Raw genomic sequence first — 26,703 nt, 5'->3', positions numbered from 1 at the left:
CATATAACGCTGTCTAGTTTTAATGTGTTTTAAGTCTAAGCAAAATCAAACTTAGCTCTATAGAGCTCAGCCTAAATACCAAACTAAAAGTAGGTATACGCTTCTCGTAGGTTAGAAAAATTGGTAAGCATACATCTGACATACGTCATCCCGTTTTACTAACAGAATAATTTATTAGGTACTTAGCTGCCCCGGCAAACTTCGTACCGCCAACAGCCGATTCTTTTTCAGGATTTTTTTAAATTTTTCTCTCTCTAAGAACCATCCCCGTACTTCAAGGCATATTATGAAAAAAGAATTACCGAAATCGGTTCAGCTGTTCTCGAGATTTGCGAACAGCAACACATTCAGCGATTCATTTTAACATAATATAGAGATGTTCATGAATAAAGATGGAGAAACCCATCTACACTATTTGCAAATGGAAATCTTTCTCCGTATAAAAATAGAAATAAGATAATTATCTCCATAATACCACAATAATTACGATAGTGTCAAAGGACTTATCATCTGCAAAAGTTAGGGAAGTCTGCTAATAAGTCCTTAGCTATCGTCATCAAGTCTAATTATATTTGGAAGGAAAAACTTATCTCTCAACGAGACCAGCGGGATAGCAGTCATGGCAAGAATATTAAAACTTTTAATTGGTAAACTCTAACAAATTAATTAGTACGAACGGAGATGCTTCTCGGCGAATACGAATTGTATTTATTTGTTAGAATGATTCATTCATAGTTTAAAACTCAAACGTAACTAAACTTGATTTTATATTTTAACAGTGAATTAAGGAAAAGTCGAATGCGCTAGAGGGCGCAGTTCGGTGCTTTCTTCATAAAAACGTAGGAGGGTGATCACTACATTATTTGATATTATGGCGCCGATTCTGCTGTCTTCCTCTAAGCTAAATTTAGAGTATCTGCATATTTTTCATAATTCATTTTAATATTGCTAAAAGAGGACAGAACATGAATTACAAATTTAAACATTAGGCTCGCGACTGGCAGCTGAAGTCACGAGGTTTGACAGCTCTAAATTAAATGTAAGACTGTCAATTGTGTCTGTCCTTTTCATTTTACATTAGTAAGAAGAGGATGTGAACACTAAAATTTAGTTGTGCTCAGAATCAGTACCATAGTATGCTCAAAACTAAGTACTATATCGGTTTGTCTTGCCATTATCTAAGTTCATTAAATTGGTATACATATAAAACATTGAAAAATATTGATTTTAAAGTTATGAACCTCGAAATATTCTTATTTTAACACTAAATTTATGATAACTTTACCTTTATATATTTATATATATATATATTATATTTATAGCTACATTGCGACTCCCCGTCTTACAGTTCTATAAGTTCTTTGGGCGTAAATAAATTAGATTAGGAGTGTGAAAATTCCAAAACCATATTATAACATTAGACATAGTTAATTTATTTATCTTTACTTTGCAAAGATATAATATTAAAATAGTAGGTATATTACTTACGTCATGAAACCAAACGAGCCTATGTGTCTTCGGATTGGCTTTAACGGTGCACTCGAAGTATACATCGTCGCCTTCCTTTATTTCGTCAGGGTTCAGGTTGGAGCCCATCTTGAGGTCCACGATAGGTACATCTAAGTACAACAAAAATAATAAAATCATAAACATTGAGTCTTATTTGCCGCTAACTATGGGCCTCATAAGAAAGCTCAGAGTCACTCAGCGGGCGATGGAGAGAGCTGTGCTTAGAGTTTGTCTACGTGATCAAATCAGAAATGAGGAGATCCGCAGGAGAACTAGAGTAGCCGACATAGCTCAACGGGTTGCGAAGATGAAGTGGCAATGGGCAGGGCACATAGTTCGTGAAACGTTGGGGTCCCAAGGTGCTGGAATGGCGACCTCGCACCGGAAGAAGCAATGTTAGAAGACCCCCACTAGGTGGACGGACGACATCAGACGAGTCGCAGGGAGCCGCTGGATTCAGACGGTGCAAGACCGTGGCGTGTGGAAGTCCATACAAGAGACCTATGTCCAGCAGTGAACGTCTATCGGTTAATGATGATGATGAGTCTTTTTTGACATAAAACTCATAAAAACATATTAGATTTTGTATCATAATATAATCCAAAAGCCCTATAAAGTTATAGATGATAGATGTTGATGTTATAATAGCTATCTGCATGCCAAATTTCAGCCCGATTCATCCAGTACTTTGAGTTGTGCGTTGATAGATCAGTCAGTCAGTCAGTTTTTCCTTTTATTCAAATTGAGATGAACCATTTAAATGTTTCCTCTTAGGCACACAACTTGAATAAGATTAATTTGATTATGCTTAGGTATAAAAAGAAAGTTTCGTTGTTAATAAATTACGCGTTGTCGCAATAATGTTTCTGATGTTTTCTATTAAACTGGCTAATTAAGGCTTATTAGATAAGTTTATAAAGACTTATTGTTCGCTAAGGATCCTCAGGTAGGATCAAATTACCTAATTAGGAAACTAGAATGCTTTGAATCATGGTTTCAAGTGTTTTGATGTCGAGTTTGTTTATTCAGGTAAATATTCTAATTTCTATGGAGTAATATTTAAAAGCCTCAATAGCTCAACCGGTATAGGAGTGGACTGAAAACCGAAAGGTCGACGGTTCAAATCCCGCCCGTTGCACTATTGTCGTACCTACTCCTAGCACAAGCCCGACGCTTAATTGGAGAGGAAAGGGGAATATTAGTCATTTAATATGGCTAATATACTTAAAAAAAAAAAAAAAAATATTCAAACAAAATATTAATTAAGAAGTATTCAGCGCCATCTATGAAAATTTTCTCGAACGTTGCCTGGAAACCTCCTCATTGTCCGAGCAAATAAAGTGATAATGTCTATACTCACAATGCACGTTGAGTCTCCACTTGTCCTCTATCGCGGAGTCCGGGATGTGCTTGTTCTCAGCGCGGCAAGTCAAATATTTGCCGTCGTCCTCCACGCTTGGCACCAAGCTCAGCACGCTCAGCGTCTCGTTGTTCTCCGAGAACTGTGGGAATACATGACAAACTTGACAAATGTTGGCCCAAGGGCTAATGTGACAGTCCGCATTTACATAGTCTAGATTCTTCGAAATATAAATGGTCTAGTCTTTATAAGTTATGAGTCTATTAAGAAGGAAACCCATAGAGCAGAAACAAAGAGGAGATGTTGTATTAAGATTTCCCTATGAAATATCGAGTGACATTTTGCGGGGTGAGGGGTTGTGGAACGCCGCCCACTTCTCAATTTTCCATCTGCGGGTTAGTAGCAAAACTACTCGCTTAGCGACCTAACATCGATATATTGATGTCACTACATAGTTCAGCTATCTCACACTAGATGTCAATAAGTGTAGAAATTACGTATAAAATTACTTACAAATGAAATGTTATACCATTCATAGCATCAGAACGTCTGTCTGAATAACTTTGACACGATAAAACACAACACTTCATCCTTTTGTTCTTAAAAACGCGAAAACACACCGATAATACGAGTCTCAATATATGTGAACCTGACGAACGCAGACAGCATACTAACTAAGGCCCCGCCCACAGTGATGACGTCAGGACCTAGTTGAAAATCACAGTGCACAGTTGCTTAGGCCAACTCCTCTTCGTTTCTGCTCTGTGAGGAAACCACACGATGCGTTGCATTGGCGGTGCGGCGCGCGTCGCCTCAGCGGTGCCGCTGCGTCATCCTACATAGAAATCGCTGTACCATGCCACACGATGCGTTAGACTGGGGGCACATGATGCGTTGCGGCGGCGGTGCGGCGCCAGAGCGATGTCGCTGCGTCGTCTTACATAGAAATATTCTGTGGCATGCCACACGATGCGCTCCGGCGCCGCACCGGACTTGCAACTACCGAGACGAGGCGGGGAGGGGTGAATGCGTTGCAACGTCGCATCAGAGCGGCACCGCTCAGTTGTTTATGCGTCCAACGCTGCTACGGCGCCGCTGCGACATAACAACGTTGCAGCGCCGCACCGCTCTGTGCCCGCTGATGCGGTGAAATCTTTGCGGTGTGGCGCCACAACCCCCCAGTCTTACGGCGACAACGTGCGGTGCCGCACCACACTCGTAACGGGCTTGGAACCAGAGAAACGGGCGGCGAGGGATGGTGCGGTGCCATACTTTCTGCCGGAGCGGCAACGCAGTGCCCGTGTGGCATCCAAATTGGATGGAAGTGGATTTCTGTATTGGATGATCCAATACTAAAATCCATAGCGTTGCGGCAACGCCACGCATTGGAAACGCATCATGTGGCCTTAGTCTTAGAGCTAGCGCGCACTATGGTGCGCGCAAAATCCATAAAATTTGAATTTAAATGTATGAAAATCCGGTGCGGAATGAAATGAAATGAAATGATTTATTTGTTTTAAAAAGTCTTTTTAAAATTGTGCCAGGGACCCTGAAGTAAGTTTGCAAAACCTGTATCTGAGGGTCCCCGCTCTCCCTCCTCCATGATTAACAAATAAACACTTATACAAAACTAAATTTAGTGATATGATATGAATATGAAACTTAAAAATATGTGTGTGAGTGAGTGTATGTGTGTGTGTGGGTGTGTACATGTGTATATTTTTAATAACAAATAACAAATTTCAAATTTAACCTACCTATTTATATTCCTACAAGTAATTCTGTTTCGTCGTACGTTTTTTCTTGTAACCACTTAGACAATGTTTTTTTAATATCAAACTGTTTACTAGTGTGGAAATTGAGAATTTTGTTGATTTTATTGTAGAGATGTGCAGATTTTCTGGTGTACTGATTGCGAGAAAAAGACGTTTTTGCTGCAGCTATATTAATGACATTAAGTTTCCTTCTCCTTCGTACAATTAAAGGTTCAAATTTTGTGGATTTATGTACTTTCAGAATCGTTTGCAAAATATATAACTGTCTCACAGTTAATACCTGACTGGTTGAGTAAAGCTTGTGTGTAGGAAATCTATAAGGTTTCTGATACATGACCTTTAGTAAAGATCTTTGTGCTCTCTCTATATCGATGAATTTAGTCAGATGAATTAATTCAGCAGTGCGCGCTCTTCTATAAACAGTTCACAGATTTTGCGGGGGGGAAAACGTAAGGAAATTTACTGTGGTGCGCGCTAGCTCTTAAACATGACTAGCCTAAAACAAAATACTTAAAATTGCGTTTCAGTAGAAAAAAATATTTTTAAGAAGATAGAAAAAGGTAAAAAGGCCCCGAGACGTGCTTTGCTTAGGGGTCCGACGTGTTAATCCGGCCCTGTGCATTGGAGGAGGTTCTTTACCTAATTGGAATAAAATAATAGGCAATTATTACTCGCTTGTTACAAAAGTGGAATGAGTTTTTCCAAAATTAGCGATAAAGAGGCTTACGAAAATGCAAAGTATAATAAACATGGAGTTTGAGGAAAATGATGAGATAAACAAAAACAAAATACCTGCCTCTAAAATTTCCTTTGTTTGAATAATATCTTTTAGAATAATAGGTACTCGTAATATTAAAAAATCACAATTATTTTCTTAAACTTAAAGGTTTTATTTCTTTACTCTTTTTTTCATCCACTCTTGTACAAGTTATTACTTTCTCTCCTCTTGTACAAGTAATTACTTTCTCTACTCTTGTACAAGTTATTACTTTCTCTACTCTTGTACAAGTTATTACTTTCTCTACTCTTGTACAAGTTATTACTTTCTCTACTCTTGTACAAGTTATTACTTTCTCTACTCTGTTGAACAATGAAATTATTTAACGCATTTTAAAGCATCCAAAGAAAGAATAGGAAATGACTTTTCGCTGTATTTTTATGTCTTCAATAGAAACATAAATTGAATCAATGTAGTATCTAAATATACAAAACGAAAAGGTGACTGACTGACTGATCCATCAACGCACAGCTCAAACTACTGGACGGGTCGAGCTGAAATTTGGCACGTAAGATAGCTACTATAACGTAGGCATCCGCTAAGAAAGGATTTTCGAAAATTTAAACCCTAAGGGGGTGAAATGGGGGTTTAAAATTTGTGTAATCCACGCGGACGAAATCACGAGCATATGCTAGTTTTTAATATGATTTTCTCATCTAAGCTAAATAATGTAGAAAAAAATTGTACTATACGCAAGTCATTTTCCTTGGAAACCGTCATGTTTAAGTGAGAGGCTTTCCTATTCTTACTTTTGATGCATTATATACCTTGTTTTGAAGTAAGCAGTAAAATGGTTTTAATCCATACTAATATTATAAATGCGAAAGTGTGTCTGACTGTCTGCTAGCTTTTCACGGTCCATCCGTTCAACCGATTTAATGAAATTTTGGTACAGAGATAGCTTGCATCCCGGGGAATGACATAGGCTACATTTTATCCCGGAAAATTAAAGAGTTCCCACGGGATTTTAAACTAAATCCACGCGGACGAAGCCGCGGGCATCATCTAGTTCACAATATTATTATCACAGAATTCTTTGTGTGTTAGTGAAAATGTTTGAATTAAAAACGGAACAAGAATGTCTTTTAAAACCTTGATAACCTAACAACTTTCTCATTATCAAGTAACAATGCCTGCCTGCAAAATACGAACCAACCAACCCCATCAAATAACCAAACAAAACCGCATAATTAACGACGATAAAGGTGAAAAACAAAACAGATACGAAAATAATGTCTTACAAAAAAAACCGGCCAAGTCAGGCTCGAGGATTCCGTACTACAGTCGTATTTTTTCGACATTTTGCACGATAATTTAAAAACTATGATGCATAAAAATAAATAAAAATCTGTTTTAGAATGTACATATGAATGTCCTGTCATAATATGATACCCCACTTGATATAGTTATCTTACTTCGAAAATTAAAAATACTTATTATTAGTTCATGACCACAATTTTTTTTTTTGGGTGATGTAACTACAAATCCAAATTTTTTAGATTTTTCCCCTAATGTCTGCTATAAGATCTACCTACCTGCCAAACTTCATGATTCTAAGTCAATGGGAAGTACCCTGTAGGTTTCTTGGCAGACCGACAGACAGACAACAAAGTGGAAAAACGGAACCCTTATAGGATATAAGGGTTCCGTTTTTCCTTTTGAGGTCCATCATCATCATCATCATGATCAACCCATCTCCGGCTCACTACAGAGCACGGGTCTCCTCTCAGAGTGAGAAGGGTTTTGGCCATAGTCTACCACGCTGGCCATGTGCGGATTGGTACACTTCACACACCTTTGAGAACATTATGGATAACTCTCAGGTATGCAGGTTTCCTCACGATGTTTTCCTTCACCGCTAAAGCAAGTAATATTTAAATAATTAAAACGCACATAACTCCGAAAAGTTAGAGGTGCGTGCCCGGGATCGAACCGCCGAACTCCGATTAGAAGGCGGACGTTCTAACCACTAGGCTATCACAGCTTGCGGTACGGAACCCTAAAAATACGACGAAACAAAAGAATGGCGGACACAGTCATTACGGCGGGGAAAAACTTGAAAAGAATCTATTAATTAAAGGACATAAAGGACAAAAGGATCACTGGGACACAAAGGACGTACGTTTTTCGCCATCCGCTTGAGTTGCCTATTGTTCTTCCACCAAGTGACAGTTGCTTCGGGTCGCGACCCTGTGGTCTTGCATTCGACCTCGTATCTTTTGTCCGCTGATACTTGCTTCTCCTTGGTCAATATGCTCACGGTGATCGGCTTCACTGTGGAAGAAATGAGGTCTTATTGTTCTGGGTTCACTGTTTTGTATTGCTATGTATACAATGGCCCCGATTCTCTAGTCTCTCTCTAAACTAAATTTAGAGTATCTGCATCCTTGTCTTTTTACTAATGCAAAAAAAGGAACGGAACATGACTTTCACATTTAAAGACTCTAAATTTTAGTGCACAAGCAAATTTAAACAGTAGATTCGCGAGTGCGTGCTAAAATCACGGGTTTTAACATCTAAAAATTAAATTTAGAAATGTCAAACTGCTTTTGTCCTTTTCATATTACAATAGTAAGAAGAGGTTGCGAATACTCTAAAATTAGGTTGTGCTTAGAATCGGTGCCAATCTTAGTCTAAGAGATGATGACAAAAATAATTTGATCATTACAGCGACCTAGAAGTTGAAAATTGAAATTAATAAATGTTTGGAATATTACAGTACCTAAGTCTACCGACGATTTTTAGCACATTTTTACATGACTGTCCAAAAAAGGAGTGTAATGTTTTAGGAGTAGGACTAATTTTAAACACATATCAAAAATTGCGGACCGGCAGGAATCAAACCCGCGTCTCCTGGGATCACGTCCGACGCACTGACTACTAAGCTACTGCTCGCCAGCAAACTGCAAACCACAAATTCACGGTTTTCTGATTTTTCCCCTATGTCAGCAATAAGATCTACCTACCTGCCAAATTTCATGATTCTAGCTCAACGGGAAGTACCCTGTAGGTTTCTTGACAGACCGACAGACAGACAGACAACAAAGTGATTCTATAAGGGTTTTTGTTTTTCCTTTTGAGGTACGGAATTCTAAAAAATACATAAAATATACTGAGAAATTGTCAGCAACTCTCTGGCTATGACATTGTGAGAGCAGAGAGTATTTGCTCTCCACGTTTGCGTATAGAATTTATAGAAATTTCGTTCGGATAGTACTCCTGCTTTAATGTTGCTTCCTATAAAGGAAATGGGACTTTCATAGTTTGTACGAGTATTTTTTATTTTTTATTTGATGTCAGTTGACTTTGTTAGGAGCTGGAAAATGACGTCAATAATATTTTACAGGAGGAGCGAAAACTGAATGAAAGCTGTTGAAGCTTTACTGTGACCGTCCAAAAGAGTTTAGACTCAATTTTAGCACAGTTTTAGACCTTTTTGCTTGAAAATGAGTTCGAGTTGTATTCAGTGATTGAAATAATGTATCTTAATCATCATCATCATCATCATCATCATCATCCAATAGACGTCCACTGCTGGACAGTGGACATAGATCTTTTGTAGGGACTTCCACACGCAAAAGTAGGAAAATAGGTACCCAATTTGGGAGTACTTACAATTAATATCTAAGATAAGCACTTTAGTTTCTGGCGTAGCTAAATTCGTATTGGACGCTTGACACACGAGCCTTGCGTTGAGGTGCTGTCTGCCAACGTTGGGAAACGTCAGGGTGTTGACTGTGAGGCCGTCTTCTCGTTGGTCGTAGGAGTCATCTATTACGACGTTCTCTAAGTACCACGTCACTCTCGGTCGCGGTCTACCTGTTAACAGAAAAACAAAATTCACATGTAGAACAACTACAGTCACATGGAGTTATTGAAGAAATGGATAAAGAAATTCCTAAAAAAGCCCTGATGGTGGACAGCCGGGTGTAAGATATGTATAATATAGAAATCACTCATGACAGTTTAAACGCTAAAAAAGTGATATTTAATTGTTTAAAATGCAAATAACTCCAACTTCTTTTTACTTTGTTAGTAAAAGTATCTATTTCCTATTTAACTTAGTAAACTATGAATCTAAATATATAAAAGAAAAAGGTGATTTTCTATTTAGCTTAGTAAACTATGAATCTAAATATATAAAAGGAAAAGGTGATTTTCTATTTAGCTTAGTAAACTATGAATCTAAATATATAAAAGGAAAAGGTGATTTTCTATTTAGCTTAGTAAACTATGAATCTAAATATATAAAAGGAAAAGGTGATTTTCTATTTAGCTTAGTAAACTATGAATCTAAATATATAAAAGGAAAAGGTGATTTTCTATTTAGCTTAGTAAACTATGAATCTAAATATATAAAAGGAAAAGGTGATTTTCTATTTAGCTTAGTAAACTATGAATCTAAATATATAAAAGGAAAAGGTGATTTTCTATTTAGCTTAGTAAACTATGAATCTAAATATATAAAAGGAAAAGGTGATTTTCTATTTAGCTTAGTAAACTATGAATCTAAATATATAAAAGGAAAAGGTGACTGACTGACTGACTGACTGACTGACTGACTGACTGATCTATGAACGCACAGCTCAAACTACTGGATGGATCGGGCTGGGCATGCAGATAGCTACGAGTATTATGACGTAGGCATTCGCTAAGAAAGGATTTTTGAAAATTGAACCCTTAAGGGGGTGAAAAGGGGTTTGAAGTTTGTGTAGTCCACGCGGACGTAGTCGCGAGCATAATCTAGTAGCTTTATAAATTTGGTAACGAATGAATTTTAACTTTCATATTTATAATATTTGGACACAAAAATGGTAAAGCAGTTAAAAGTTGAAGCACCTCTCAACATTTGGATGATGCTCAAAAGTTTCAATAACATAGGCTCATTGAAATAAAAATATTTTACGTATTCACAATCGACAATGAATTTTAAAACTACTTTTAAAGTACTTTTGCAATATCTAACCTAACGATGACCCAGTACAGTATTTATTTGTATATAAGAGTAGACCTTCTCTTCTCAGACCTGGGCGCGTTTGGAACCCTCGTAGCTTTAGTTTTAAGTTTGCGTAATAATTATCACCACTATATCTTACAAATGTAACACCATACCAGACCATCAATACGAGTAATTTATTACTATTTTGAATAAATCATTTGACTTTGACTTTGACTTTGACTTTGACTATAACTAGCTGATGCCCACGACTTAGTACGCGTGGATTTAGGTTTTTTAAAAATCCCGTGGAACCTTCTTGACTTCCCGGGATAAAAAGTAGCCTATATGTCACTCTTCAGGTGTACCCATTACCCATGCAAAAATCACGTCGATACGTTGCTCTGTTGTGACGTTTTTCAAAGGGCTTTATACCATATACGTCATTCTAAAACAGATTTTATTTATATTTTTGTGCATCATAGTTTTTAATTTATTGTGCAAAATGTAGAAAAATTACGACTGTAGTACGGAATCCTCCGTGCGCGAGCCTGACTCGCACTTGACCGGTGTTTTTATTCATTATAGGCATATGTTTACCTAGAAGATATTATAATAGTTGTATATTGGATACTACTAAGTCAAAGAATTCCTATGGGATATTTAAAAACCCAAATCCAAGGGGACGAAATCGCAGGCATCATCTAGAAAGGTCTAGGCATAAATAATGAACATGGTCAATATGATCTTAACAATCATAAGAAAGTCAGTCAGTCAGGGGGCGATGGAGAGTGCTATACTTGGAGTTTCTGTACTGAAGAAGCATCAGAGTAACCGACATAGCTCAACGGGTTGCTCAACAAGTTGAAGTGCCAATGGGCAGGGCACATAGTTTGAAGAACCGATAGATCTTGGAGTCCCAAGGTGCTAGAATGGCGACCTCGCACCGGAAAGCGCAGCATTTTAAGACCTCCAGTAGGTACTTACTGGTAGACAGAGGACATGAAACGAATGGCAGGGAGACGCTGGATTCAGGCAACGTAAGATAGTTGGACTGTATCTCCAGCTGTGGACGTCTATCGGTTGATAATGACGATGATAATGATAGTCAAGATATGGTACACACAACTGCACTTATAACTTGCGTAACAAAAAAGAACGCAGTCTATCCATCGATATAAATGACAAGATATGGTCAAGCGAACAAAATTTTTCACGGTTTTGGAACCAAATCAATCAGCGCCACCTCTTAGATACTAATGAATGACCCGTTTGAAATCCAAACGTCACTGAGGTTGGAGTCGTTGCCATTTTGTTTGTTCAATGGCCCTGTCCATACGAAGTAATATATAAGTCAATGAGTCCATCTCAAAATATTTCTTCAACATTTATAACAATAGAGCCTCCAACTTAATTGAAAGTTGAATCAATTGATTTTAAACGAAAATCAGACCATAATGCAGTGGTCCGACCGCCGACGATAAACGAGAAACGAGTAGAGCTAGAAACTATAAACGAGTTGGCGACCAGCGGGAAGCGAGTGTGTTCGATAGTTTCGATAGTTTTGTCGCCGGGCTATAAGCGAGTGTGCAAGTGCGACGGGCGATTACTCACGCCATTCGCCCGCAGTCGCTCAGTCCTGTGCAAACCTGCGCGCGCGTTACACGTGTTTAAGCGAGCGAGCATCGCTGAACGAATATCGCTGAGCGGATTTATTTTTGAAAGCTCGTCGCTCAGCGACAAAACTAGTAAAGTGAGTCGTCGCCGGCAGTGTGAACAGTCAGAGAGCAACTTTTGATATATGCATCTCTTTCGTTTACACGGAATGTACATTTATTGTGCGTTTCTTGAGAGAGAAAAATCGCCGATAGTTAGTCGTTTTCTCGCCGGCGGTCGGACCACTGTATAATGGTAGTGAGCACGGGTGGTCGTAATACACACTTCAAATAGATAAAGATCATATTGAGCCCACGCTATCTGTTGTTCGTGATATCGAATTAATGTTTGGAGATTGGCTCGATAACCGTGAGGGTGTTAAAATATATTATCTTTTGTTTGATTTATGATGTGATTGGCCACAAATTGAGATGTATTTGGTGGTCTTAGAGATTTTTGCCAATTATACCCTTACTAGCTGATGTCCTTTCCCGGGATGCAAGCTATATCTGTACCAAATTTCGTCAAAATCGGTTGAATGGATGGGCCGTGAAAGGCTAGCAGACAGACAGACAGACAGACAGGCACACTTTCGCATTTATAATATTAGTATGGATTATAAACGCGAAAGTGTGTTTGTTTGTCGCTTTGTTGGTTTGTCCTTCACCCACGTCGCAACGGTGCAACGGATTGACGTGAGTTTTTGCATGGGTATAGAAAAAGACCTGGAGAAAGACAGGCTACTTTTTATTCCGAAAAATCAAAGAGTTCCCAAGGGATTTAAAAAAACCCTAATTTCACGCGAACGAAGTCACGGGCATCAGCTAGTAATATTATAATGTTAGTTGTTCAAGAACTTCAAACTGATGATATTAAAAAAAAATGAATGCGTATGAATAGGTATACGAGTAATACCTCGTCTGAAATGATATTATGTATTACTCATTAGTCATTACTGTCAACTTTTGTTCACAACAAAAACACACAGTAGTACAAAATATTTCTTGAAAATTTTCGATTAACTAGATGAGTGTAGCCTCTCTGTACCCGTAGTACAAGATTCTACGTCTCACCAAACCAAACCAAATTCGAGAGTCGAAATACTCCGCGTTACAGTAAACTGGATCTTAATAGCCTTGTTTTAAAGCTCAAGTTTGTCTACACTTCTACAGCCAGCGCTTCAAGCGGAAACATTGCGAAATTAAAATCAGTGGCATTGAATATTTGAATATTCGGCGCATGTTTGCGCGCGCGGACTACGGACCTTACACACACCTTCACGGCATCGCTCCGCTGACCATTCGACCACCGACCGGGCGTCCTCTGCCTCGGGAACTCCTACGATCGCCACCACTAGCGTGGCACGCAGGCGATCCTAGCGATGATGATGACGACGCGAGACCCACCGGATTTGACACTATCTCCGCGCCTATCTTCCGCAACGCGGAGATCACGACCGGATCAGACACCACCCCCGCGCGCGACGGCGACTCTATCGCCCTCAGCGCGGGGAACACAACCAGCCACGAGGCCCCAAGCCAATGATGGCGGGCCCTAGCCGGTGAAATTCCGGCTAGAAGACCAACACCGGGGTAATTGAATACCCCGGGCCTTGCCCGGGTAAGGAGGCTACGCCTCGAGGCCCGTACCCCCGCTTGGCTTTCGGCCAACCGGAGAAGACCCCTGTCGTCGAATATTTGACTTAAATTCAAGGCCGTTTAGGTCCATTTTACTGTAACGCGGAAGTATTTCGACTCTCGAATTTGGTTTGGTTTGGTGAGACGTAAAATCTTGTACTACGGGTACTGATATGTTAAAAACTTTAATTGTATGTTCTTCCTTATTAAATTATACACATTACTAAAATATGTTAATAATCTTGTTTTAAAACAAGTACGACAAACTTTATACCCAACATAAGAAGGATCATAATTTCTTGATATACCTACTCATTGTATTTTTGTTGAAGACTGTAATTATATAATCGAAACATCCATTTGGAAATGGATGCATCCTAAAGATCTAATTAATAAACCTTTTATTTTAATGAAAATATGATGTGTAAAACATTTGTAAAACACATTGCAATAAAATGACAAGTTGTCAACAAAGTTGATGATGGTATTAACGCAAATGACATTAATTGCGAGACCGTAAAGCCCGGCTACATTATTGATTCAGAACAAACTCTAGTTGAAAATAATTAGGTTTGGAAATATTGTTCCCTTGACGATACTTTAAATTTTGAAATAGCTTTATTTAATTTGAGCAATTACGAAAATTGAACGCTGTTTTTCAAATAGTAATTTTAATAGCTTGAGTAATTTGAAATGTTTAAAAGAAAAAGTGAATTTTTACAGCATGTAAATCCATTAAATCTAAATATATAAAAGGAAAAGGTGACTGACTGACTGACTGACTGACTGACTGACTGACTGACTGACTGATCTATCAACGCACAGCTCAAACTACTGGACGGATCGGGCTGAAATTTGGCATGCAGATAGCTATTATGACGTAGGCATGCGCTAAGAAAGGATTTTTGAAAATTCAATCCCTAAGGGGGTGAAATAGGGGTTTGAAATTTGTGTAGTCCACGCGGACGAAGTCGCGAGCATAAGCTAGTTGCTTAATATGTACGAACAACGATTTTAATTTAATGATCATGGACAATATGAAAAGACTAATCTAATATGAAATTAGCGTGTACTGTCCCACGGCCGGGCAAAGGCCTCCCTTCGATTTTTCCACAACTCCCTATTCTGCGCCTCTTTGGGCTACCTAATTGTATCTAATTCCACGCCATCGTCCCCTCAGCCTGTCACGTTGGTGTTGATGATTCTGGGGAGTCCAGAAGCAGATAAATCATCTGGCATACGGTACTAAGAATAAAAAGACTAACACTGAAATTCATCGTCAAGATAGGGCCCTCTTTAGAGGATGACTCAAACGACATGTGTCATATTCAACCTTTATGCAATGCATTAAGGTTGTGTATGACACAATATGTTCTAAACCGTCTTCTAAAGAAGCCCCTGTCTTGAGTATGAATAATGAATTCCGGTGTAAAAGCCCAAAATATCGAATTAATATACCTGGAAAATGATAGGGACGTGTAAAAGCACATTGCAACAAAATGACAAGTTGTCAACAAGATTGATGATGGTGTTAACGCAAATGACATTAATTGCGAGGCCGTTAAGCCCGACTACATTATTGATTCGTATAAAACTCCAGTTTAATGATCCTGGATAATACGAAAAGACTAATGATCAAAATCTTAACTGTAATATTTCGATAAGTTAGCTGTTAGAGCAACGTTGCTAATTTGTCAATTGTTGTGCAGACATTTTGACTAATAACAATCTAAAAACTTACAGATTAAAGATAGATAGATTATAATTAATATTGGCAGTAAAAGCCCAAAATATCGAATTAATATACTTGGAAAATGATAGGGACGTGTAAAAGCACATTGCAACAAAATGACAAGTTGTCAACAAGATTGATGATGATGTTAACGCAAATGACATTAATTGCGAGGCCGTTAAGCCCGACTACATTATTGATTCGTGTAAAACTCCAGCCGACTGCTTCGAAGGTGTGAAATATTGTTTCCGTGATGGAAATTAAATTTTGGTAATCATTATAATTGAGGAGCTAGCGCACAAAACGGTGCATTTACAGTTTTGATCAAAATACTTTTTCTTTTCATAAATGCAGACGTTTTTGGTCCGTTAAATGCAATTCTGAACTTATTTTCAAGCGAAACGGTCTAAAACGGTTTTTTTTAACAATTTGGTTTTGTACCTCAAAAGGAAAAACGGAACCCTTATAGGACTCGTTCGTTCGTATCAATTCGTTGTCTGTCTGTCTGTTAAAAAACCTAGAGGGTACCGCCAAGCTATTTAGCGGTATGGGTTTAATGGAACGGAACTGCCATACCTTTCCATGTTTAACCATTCCATCTTAAATTGCATGATCACTTACAGTTCTTGCAATTCACGAAGGCTAGTGAATTTTACTTGTGTAAAGTCGTTTACATGAGCATTGCGTAAGTGTGCGTGCATGTCGGACCAATCAGTCGCGAGCAAGCGCTGTCTAACGCACACATTTAGTGTACCTTTACGTATACCGATGACTTAGTGGCCTTCGTGAAATGCAAGAACTATACGATCAGGTGAGATCGCAGTCAGGGGCTAACTTGTATCAAGATAAAAAATAAATTTACCTCCTTCCACTTCACAAATAAGAAGTACGTTGGATCCTTCATTATACGGCTCGACTAACTTCGTCCGATCTCTTCTCTTCGCGTCGTATATCGTCGGCCGATTCGGTGGTACTAAAATAAAAGAAACACAACCTGTTAGTGGAAAACTTCTTAATAGGATTCCGTAGACTGATTAAAAAAGCTAGACTAAAGTACTGTGTAACCGCGTCTGAGATAGCGATAGCACGACGTAACGATGAATAACATGACAATAATTACCATTGTTTAGAAGTCAGTATTTGTATTAACCGACAACAATATTTGTATTAATAGTTTTTTATTTGAAAACAAGTGAATAACTAAATATGAGAAATAAAATGACGCAACGAATTCTCAAAGTTTGTTTTGCAACTAAAGTTGTAGTCCTTGAAAAAAACCGGTTACACGATACGGGACAAAAAATAGGTTAGCTGCGTCTCTGTTTATCACATTACTAACTTTATCTGTGCTATCTTTTTAGTGTGAATGAGAAAGCAAACGTTCCTTTGTCTAGATTTTTTACTCCGTCTACGTAGGATTCCGAAGTTATCATAGCTAACGAAGCAAACATAAGAAAACCTTAGAAAACTTATTTCTAAACACATTTCTTGGAGAGCTAATTTCTATTTTTTGAAATAAAGACTAAGGTGGATTGGAATAATTAATTAATTTATTTAATTGACTAATTAATTTGGAAGAGCAAAGAAACTAATTACTTTTTTTTAATAAAAGTTTTTGAGCTGTGCGTTAGTACATCAGTCAGTCAGTCACCTTTTTATTTTATTTATTTAGATAATTTTCAGTCTAGCGTAAGCCTATCTTCCAATCAGTACCCATATTATAAATGCGAAAGTGTGTTTGTTTGTTGGTTTGTTCTTCTCTTATATATTCAAAAAGGAAAAACTGACTGACTGACTGATCTATCAACACACAGCTCAAACCACTGGACGGATCGAGCTGAAAGGCATGCACACATCCGCTAAGAAAGGATTTTTAAAAATCCGATCCTTAAGGGGGTAACATAGGGATTTGAAATTTTTGTAGACCACGCGAACGAAGTCGCGAGCAGAAGCTATCTATATAACAGCTATTGTATTGGAATAAAAAATAAGTTACCAAAGTAGCGCCTTGATAGGTCAACGGTTAAAGGAGCGGAATGAAAAACCGAAAGGTCGCCGGTTCAAATGCCGCCCGTCGCACTATTGTCGTACCTACTCCTAGCACAAGCTTGATGGAGAAAAGGGGAATGTTAGTCAAGGGTCATGGCTAATATTCCTTTTTTTTTAAGTTACCAAACTCAAATTCAACTTACTTATAACCGTAAAGTTGACTTTCAAGTTCCTAGTGGGCGAGTTCTTAAAGTCTACTCTACATCTGTACACGCCAGCATCCGCCGCCATCACGTTGTCGACCATCAGCACCGCTGGCGTGGCTCCTCCCCGGAAGTACGCACGGTTGCCGAACACGAGGGGGGACGACCACAGCTTGGGCTGGTTGTAGGAGCGCCCCCGGATGTCGTAGCTGGAAAGAGAGGCTTTATATAATAGAGCATCAATAGCTCAACCGGTAAATGAGTGGACTGAAAACCGAAAGGTCGACGGTTCAAACCCCGCCCATTTCACTATTGTCGTACCTACTCCTAGCACAAGCCTGACGCTTAGTTGGAGAGGAAAGGGGAATATTAGTCATTTAACATGGCTAATATTCTGTAAAAAAAACTGTTCTAATTTTCAGTTAGGCATGTACATGGTTACTAGTTATTTATATTTTGGTTTAACCAAGATATAACCATAAATATTGTAGATAGAAGGTAATATATAGATACATCGTACACATACATAGGTAATATAGTAGATTAAAAAAAAAACTAAAATGGTTTAAATTTTAGGCTCCAGATTAAAAAATGATTAGAAACTTGAGAATTTATTGAATTTGTCAATAAAAAAGGTTTGTCGGATTTCAATAACTGGATATCGCAATTGATGTAGTTTCTTTAGGATACTATTTTCAAGCAATTAAATATCACTTGCTTTAACGGTGAAGGAAAACATCGTGAGGAAACCTGCATACCTGAGAATTTTCCATGATGTTCTCAAAGATGTGTGAAGTCTTCCAATCTGCACTTAGCCAGCGTGGTGGATGATCTAAGCCCATCTTTTAAGAGAACACTCGTGCTTAGTTGAGGGCTAACGATGCTTTTTTTTAAAATTCATTATAGGTATACGCAAGACCACAATCACACCTGATGGAAAGTGATGATGTGGCCTAAGATGGGACGCGTTTACCTAGAAGATGCCTAATCACTCTTGTAATTGGTAGGAAACACATATCGTGGAAGAGTATTCCACGAGTATAGCTTAAGATGATGTTGAAGATACTACCTGTAGAGCGGCTCTCCATCCGACTCCTTGAACCACAGCACCATGACCACGGCGTCGTCGGAGTGCAGCGGCTGGATGTCGCAGGGAAGAGACGCCTTCTTCCCCAGCACGCCTTGGACGTCTGATGTTGGCACTGGAACAAAATTTAGAGGTGAGTGTACAGTGAACAGATTAGTTCTTCAATCATGAATGACGTAGTGGTTCAATAGACGTCACATGAAGACCTTCCTGGCGCAGTGGCAAGCGCTGTTGTCTTATTAGTAGGAGGTCCTGGGTTCAAAGCCTGGCAGGGGTTCGGAATTTTATAATTTCTAAATTTCTGGTCTGGTCTGGTGGGAGGCTTAGGCCGTGGCTAGTTACCACCCTACCGGCAAAGCCGTGCCGCCAAGCGATTTAGCGTTCCGGTACGATGCTGTGTAGAAACAAAGGGGCTTATTAAAAACTGCCATACTCCTTTCAGGTTACCCCGCTTCCATCTTAGACTGCATCGTCACTTACCACCTGTAGTGTAATAATTATATTAAAATATTTGGGTACTTATAAAATAAAGAGTTTAAAAAAAAAAAGAATATTAGCTATGTTAAATGACTAAAATTCCCCTTTCCTCTCCAATTAAGCGTCAGGCTTGTGCTAGGAGTAGGTACGACAATAGTGCAACGGGCGGGGATTGAACCGTCGACCTTTCGGTTTTCAGTCCACTCCTATACCGGTTGAGCTATTGAGGCTCTCTCTTGTTGGTCGACCAGCTTCGTCTTATTATATGGTGGCAGCGGTGGGATAAAAAAAACTAGAAATACGTTTAAAAGCCAGAAAAAGATTAGCAAACGCTGGGGGACACTGCATTTCCAATCGGAAAATAAAATCAAGCCTTAGTAGGAAAAGAAAATTGTGGCAGTGTGCGCCAAATCGCTGCCAGCTTTAGCTCCAGATCCGTCTTTTGACAAAATATAGAAGCTTTAACAGGGATTGCAGGCGCCTTAATGCGACAACTAAAGGACACTGCAATTCGAAGAATCGCAGTCCAGTCTAAATATTTGAGCAGCGGGAAATCTGGCAATGTCTTTATGAATGCTATTGAGGCGGATAAATATGTGATTTCTTATTGATTCGTTTGCTTTTTAACCGACTTCAAAAAAGGAGGAGGTTTGGGGTCGGTGCCAATGAGGTGCCATTGTGGAGTCTCATAAAAATTCGAAGTCTAAACGATTCGCGCACCTGAAGCTAATTGGCACCGGCACCAAAAAATATTATTATGGAACTATATCAACTCTTGTATACATAATATATTCGGTAATAAATTAAATTATTTTTCAATTTTTAGTGTTTGTGTATCGAAGTCGGTTTTTATTTTTTTTGTAATTTTTTTTTAACCAAACAAGAGATTGTACAGCGCCCGGGGGCAAAATATTTTGGCTTCGAGTGACACACACAATTTTTCATCACTGCGCGGCGGTCTATGTGGTGGACAGCGAGACGTCGCGACCTATGACAAGCGCGTGCGCTGCAGCTGTGCGGGTATGCAGGCCTCCCCCGCCTCATGCCATCTCGACTCGATCTCGTACTAAATCTATACGATCCATACTAATAAATAAATAATCTTTATTTCACAGACATCAAGGCCCACAATATTATGTTAGTAACCATCTTAATCTATGTTAGTAACTATATTATAATATAATGTATGTTAGTAAGAAACTTATTCTATGTTAGTTAATATAATTAATATACTTATTAACTAATGCAGACATCCAGTGCGCCTTGAGAGCGCTGTCCTGTCTGTCTGCTATCACCTTCAGGATAATGTTAGGACTTCTCTCCAACCTACTTTTAATTGAGGCGATCCTTTTCCGTATGATTGCGAAGAAGCCGTCTACACAGTTATCCGCAAACATACCGGACGCGCTACAGTACCGAGGCAGTCCCAACATTATTCTGAAGATGTTATTATACTTCTTACTTACGTTACTATACGTTTATACTAATCCATACTTCCATACTAATATTATAAATGCGAAAGTGTGTCTGTATGTCTGCTAGCTTTTCACGGCCAATCCGTTTAACCGATTGGTATAGAGATAGCTTGCATCCTCGAGAAGGACATACTTTAGATCCCGGAAAATTAAAGAGTTCCCACGGGATTTTTAAAAACCTAAATCCACGCGGACGAAGTCGCAGGCATTGTCTAGTACTCGTATAAATCTATACTCGTATACTTGCTAAAGTAACGGGGACCAGAAAGTTCGAACTCCGGTAAGTTGTTCCCGCTAGCCCGTAATAGTTAAGTTATTTTAGCTCAAATAAAACCGGCCAAGTGCGAGTCAGGCTCGCGCATTGAGGGTTCCGTACTACAGTCGTATTTTTTCGACATTTTGCACGATAGTTCAAAAACTATGATGCATAAAAATAAATAAAAATCTGTTTTAATATGTACAGGTGAAGACCTTTCATTTATGATACCCCACTTGATATACTTAGTTATCTTACTTCGAAAGTTGAAAATACTAATTATTAGTTCATGACCACAATTTAATTTTTTTTGTGTGATCTAACCCTAAATTCACGGTTTTCAGATTTTTCCCCAAATGTTAGCTATAAGATCTACCTACCTGCCAAATTTCATGATTCTAGGTCAACGGGAAGTACCTTGTAGGTTTCTTGACAGACAGACGGACAGACAGACAGACAGACAGACAGACAGACAGACAGACAGACAGACAGACAGACAGACACACAGACAACAAAGTGATCCTATAAGGGTTCCGTTTTTCCTTTTGAGGTACGGAACCCTAAAAATAGCAGTGGAACCAGCAATGGACGTCTATCGGATGGAGATGATGATGATGATGATATTTTTACACCTCAAAAGGACATTGCAATTTGTAATTCGAAGAATCGCGCTCCGTTTTAATATTTGAGCAGCACAAAATCCGGCAACTTGGTTTATAAATTCCACTGAGGGTCACTAAATATTTGATTTCTTCTTGATTCGTTTGCTTTTTGTGATTCTCTACAAAGGAGTCCTTTTAATAATTAACGATTAAATGCTGTCTCTTCAGTTAAAATTACTATAGTTAGTTGGTATTTACAAGCTTTTGGGGTTTTAGGGTTCCGTACCTCAAAAAGAAATGGAACCCTTATAGGATCACTTTGTTGTCTGTATGTCTGTCTGTCTGTCAAGAAACCTACAGGGTACTTCCCGTTGACCTAGAATCATAAAATTTGGCGGTAGGTAGGTCTTGTAGCAGACATTCGGTGGAAAATCTGAAAAACGTGAATTTGTGGTTACATCACACAAAAAAAATTAAATTGTGGTCATGAAGTAATAATTAGTATTTTCAATTTTCGAAGTAAGATAACTAAGTATATCAAGTGGGGTATCGTATGAAAGGTCTTCACCTGTGCATTCTATAACAGATTTTTATTTATTTTTATGCATCATAGTTTTTGAATTAGGTAATAAGTATCGTGCAAAATGTCGAAAAAATTCAACTGTAGTACGGAACCCTCGTTGCGCGAGCCTGGCTCGCACTTGGCCGATTTTTAAAAGAGGATTTGAAGTGCTTGCTAGTTTGCTCATGCAACTTATTGTCTTTTTAGGATTCCGTACCCGAAGAGTTCCCTATCACTAAGTCTCCGTTATCCATCCATCCGTCTGTCTGTCAACGGGCTGTGTCTCGTGAACTGAGACTGGCACGTTTGAAAATTCGTAATGTTTTTAAAGGTGTGTGAAGTTAGAGGTAAGTGCAAAATTAGCTTTTTGCAAAGCTGTGATAGCCTAGTGGTTAGAACGTCCGCCTTCTAATCGGAGGTCGGGGGTTCGATCCCGGGCACGCACCTCTATCTTTTCGGAGTTATGTGCGTTTTAATTAATTAAATATCACTTGCTTTAACGGTGAAGGAAAACATCGTGACTAAACGTGCATCCCTAAATTCTCCATAATGTTCTCAAAGGTGTGTGAAGTCTACCAATCCGCACATGGCCAGCGTGGTAGACTATGGCCAAAACGCTTCTCACTCTGAGAGGAGACTCGTGCTCTGTAGTGAGCCGGCGATGGGTTGATCATGATGATGATGACATAATTAATTACGATTTACTTTATAAAATAGTAGAGCAATTAATCCAATCCAAACTAATATTATAAATGCGAAAGTGTATCTGTCTGTCTGTCTGTCTGTCTGTCTGTCTGTCTGTCTGTCTGTCCGTCTGTCTGCTAGCTTTTCACTACCCATCCGTTAAACCGATTTTGATGAAATTTGGTATGGAGATAGCTTGCATCCCGGGGAAGGACATACTTTTGATCCCGGGAAATTAAAGATTTCCCACGGGATTTTTAAAAACCTAAATCCACGCGGTCAAAGTCGCGGGCATCGTCTAGTATTTTATAATTAATATGTGTAATCGATTCGGCTGTGTACTGCGGCGCACCGCACACCGGTTCGGTACTCGCTAATAAATCACGACTACAAGTACAAGCACTAGCTTATAGAACCCAATTAGAGGAGTCAACAGGAGCCTTACATAATCCACAACCCTTACAAATCATCTTGCCTTTACACAAGTTTAAAAAATGTGTTAAAAGTATGCTCCTAAAAAAAGCATATTATACAGTCGCAGACTATGTAAACGATAAAAAAGCTTGGATTTGACTCGCTCCAGCAATGCACGGGGCTGCAATGGCTTGTATAGTACGGTATAATAACATTGTAAATTGAAAAATTAAGAATTAAAAAGAGCAACTGCCGAGTTTCTTGCTGGTTCTTCTCGGTAGGAACGGCATTCCGAACCAGTGGTAAATTAAAACTACCTGACTATTCATAAGCACTTTTAAAAAGTTTACATGAATAAAAAAAACATTCTATTCTATTCTATTGAACCCAATTAGAGGAGTCAACAGGAGCCTTACATAATCCACAACCCTTACAAATTAATAAGGGTGTAAACAAAATTAGTTCCTACTACAAATTAATGTACGAGCTAAGTAGGTACTTAACGTAGGTACGAGTGTTTATCACACACAACCGATAAACAGTTGGTCTGACAAAAATCGTGATCTAGGGTCCCGTACCTCAAAAGGAAAAACGGAACCCTTATAGAAAGAAAGAAAGAAAGAAAGAAAACTTTTATTTGATCACAATACTACAATAAACCTTAAAAGCTAATTAAGTCAATCTACATAATTAAACTGATAACAAAAAATTATAATAATAAAAAATGCTACCTATATATATACGAGTACGCGTGACCAAATATAGGTCTCCCACTCAGCATCATGCTGCAGCAAGCTGCAGCGCTGGTTTTCAGCGGGAGCCTTAACAAGTGAAGTCACGGACGAGGTATTTACCAGTATATTATAAAAATAAAATACGCAAACAACTAAACTAAGGTTTAAACAAATAACTAAAAAAAAAAAGACAAACAATATAAGAAAACTAAGACCGTACATAAAAAATTAATAAATCAAATAAATATGCGAAGAGGTATAACGGAATTATTATAAATGATCATTGTAAAAACAATAAGTGCAATATAATAGAAGAAGAAAGAAAGAAAGAAAACTGTTATTTGATCACAATACTAAAATAAACCTTAAAAGCTAATTAATATGCGACATAAGTGCTGAAACGATAGGTGCTGATCCGAATAGTATAAAATGATTAAGTAATTAATTTTAACTTGGAATTTTTTGTTGTATAAGAAGATAAGTTTTTAATTTAGTTTTAAAAGATAGGATCACCTTGTTCTCTGTCTGTCCGTCTGTCGGTCAAGAAACCTACAGGGTACTTCCCGTTGACCTAGAATCATGAAATTTGGCAGGTAGGTAGGTCTAATGGCTGACATTCGGGGAAAAATCTGAAAATCGTAAATTTGTGGTTACATCACACACAAAAAAAAAATTGTGGTCATGAACTAATAATTAGTATTTTCAATTTTGAAGTAAGAAAACTATATCAAATGGGGTATTATATGAAAGGTCTTTATCTGTACATTCTAAAACAGATTTTTATTTATTTTTATGTATCATAGTTTTTGAAATATCGTGCAAAATGTCGAAAAAATACGACTGTAATACGGAACCTGACTCGCACTTGGCCGGTTTTTTTGTGTGATATAACAACAAATTCACGGTTTTCGGATTTATTCCTTTACTTGTGCTAAGATCTACCTACCTGCAAGATTTCATGATTCTAGATCAACGGGAAGTATGGGTTTTCTTGACAGACAGACAGACAACAAAGTGATCCTATAAATAAGGGTTCCTTTTAAGGTACGGAATCCTAAAAAACGGAATCTCCTCATGAGTCGTGACACGTAGCAAAAATTTAAACAGCATTACCGTGATACGATCCAATATTCATTCCGAAACACGGATTCCAATAAAACGTGTCGTGACGTGACTAAGTTCGTTACGGCAAAGTAACGGGCCATTTCGTGTCCCGCCACTTTTGATCGCCCGTTGAAACTGCAGTATTTCCACGGCGCTGCAGACACGCGTAAACTTGTCCGTAACTTGAAATTTATGGCCGATGCTTGTTCCTTTCCCTTTCAAATGAGGTTAGAGGTTGGAGGTTGGTCACCTTTGTAAACTTCCCTCTTTTTGGTAAGTACGACATAGTTTTGGCCCAAGATGTACCTCGAACAATAGACGTTGCGTAGAAGAAGTAAAACGTATGGCGATAGCAAGAACTGCTATAGACAAGCTGAAGAAAATATGGAAGAACAGGAACATTACAAAAGCTGCGAAGATCCGGCTCGTTCAAACACTAGTTTTCCCCATATTTTTATACGCTGCGGAGACGTGGACTCTGCGACTGATCGAGAAGAAGAAGATTGATGCTCTGGAGATGTGGTGCTGGAGGCGAATGCTAGGAGTCTCATGGACCGAATTTCGTACTAACATCTCTATACTCCAAGAACTCGGCATTAAAAAACGACTTTCGGCGTTAATACAGAGTCGCATATTAAAATTCTTCGGACACGTCTCCCGGCGTGAGAGTGACTCCATCGAGCGTCTTGACGTGCAGGGCAAGGTGGAGGGCATCAGAGGGCGGGGAAGGTCACCCATGCGATGGACTGACCAAATTAAGTCTGCTGTGGGCGTCCTTTGCACGAGTGTACCAGGCTGTCAGCCAGCAGAGAGAAGTGGCGAATGCTCGTGAGGCATATAACATCTGCCCTCAAAGACGTTGCTTCGTGATGACCACGACCGCTCTGCCAAGAGTGCTACGACGAAGAAGAAGAAGAAGAAGATGTACCTCGATTGCGGTAGAATCACATTTTCCTCCTCCTCGTTTGAGTACAATCATACAATGTATATGTTTGACTACAAAAGTTGTAAAGTGGTCATAATAAAAAGAATACCCGGCTGAGTTTGATGTGGCCTCTTCTCAGACCTGGGCGCGTTTGGAATCCTCGTAGCTTTAGTTTTAAGTTGCGTATAATCACCACTATATTATCTTACAAATCCAACAACTGATAATCAAAAAAAGTATGTAATTTATTACCTATCTCGATATATTTAAATAGAATCGAATCGTTGCTAAGCGCAAATCTCGAGAACAGCTGAACCGATTTCGCTAATTCTTTTTTTATAATACTCCTTGAGGATCGAGGATGGTTCTTACGGAGAGAGAAGTTTAAAAAATTGCCTGAAAAAGAATCGACTGTTAGGCGTTAGGGTCAGCTTGTTTTGAATAAAATATTAAAATTTTGAATCGGACTGGATTATAGAATATTTTTTAGATCATTAAAAAAAGTCGGAATAAAATAATATGTCCTAAACCTGAGCCACTTTAAAGAAGAATTTCATAACGAGCTTCTCCACTAAGCCATGTCGTCATAAAGATAATAATTATCCGCGCTGTAATCGCCAAAGTTGGAATTAGGTGCACAAGTTTTAACATAAAATCCGGGCATTATAGACTAATTTTCTTTACGTGCGATAAGGACGATACTGTACTCATCTAAAAAACCCGGCCAAGTGCGAGTCTGGCTCGCGCAACGAGGGTTCCGTACTAAAGTCGTATTTTTTCGACATTTTGCACGATAAATCAAAAACTA

General features: G+C 38.6%; 1 protein-coding gene across 1 annotated transcript in view; it reads right to left on the bottom strand.

Moving 5' to 3' along the window:
* The window catches only part of LOC117990490 (neural cell adhesion molecule 2-like), a 231,435-nt gene that overhangs the window by 35,919 nt on the left and 168,813 nt on the right, over window positions 1-26,703 (bottom strand). The window contains exons 2-8 of the mRNA XM_034977940.2: window positions 18,645-18,777; window positions 17,576-17,784; window positions 16,246-16,356; window positions 9,038-9,241; window positions 7,545-7,696; window positions 2,870-3,011; window positions 1,489-1,619 (exon numbers count right to left, since the gene is read on the bottom strand). Coding sequence (XP_034833831.1) covers window positions 1,489-1,619; window positions 2,870-3,011; window positions 7,545-7,696; window positions 9,038-9,241; window positions 16,246-16,356; window positions 17,576-17,784; window positions 18,645-18,777 — 1,082 coding nt within the window. The remainder of the gene's footprint in view (window positions 1-1,488; window positions 1,620-2,869; window positions 3,012-7,544; window positions 7,697-9,037; window positions 9,242-16,245; window positions 16,357-17,575; window positions 17,785-18,644; window positions 18,778-26,703) is intronic.

This window comes from Maniola hyperantus, chromosome 18, assembly GCF_902806685.2.
Source record: "Maniola hyperantus chromosome 18, iAphHyp1.2, whole genome shotgun sequence".
Lineage (NCBI taxonomy): Eukaryota > Metazoa > Arthropoda > Insecta > Lepidoptera > Nymphalidae > Maniola > Maniola hyperantus.
Note: the sequence above shows the minus strand (reverse complement) of the source record. Positions and strands in the feature narration are given on the sequence as shown.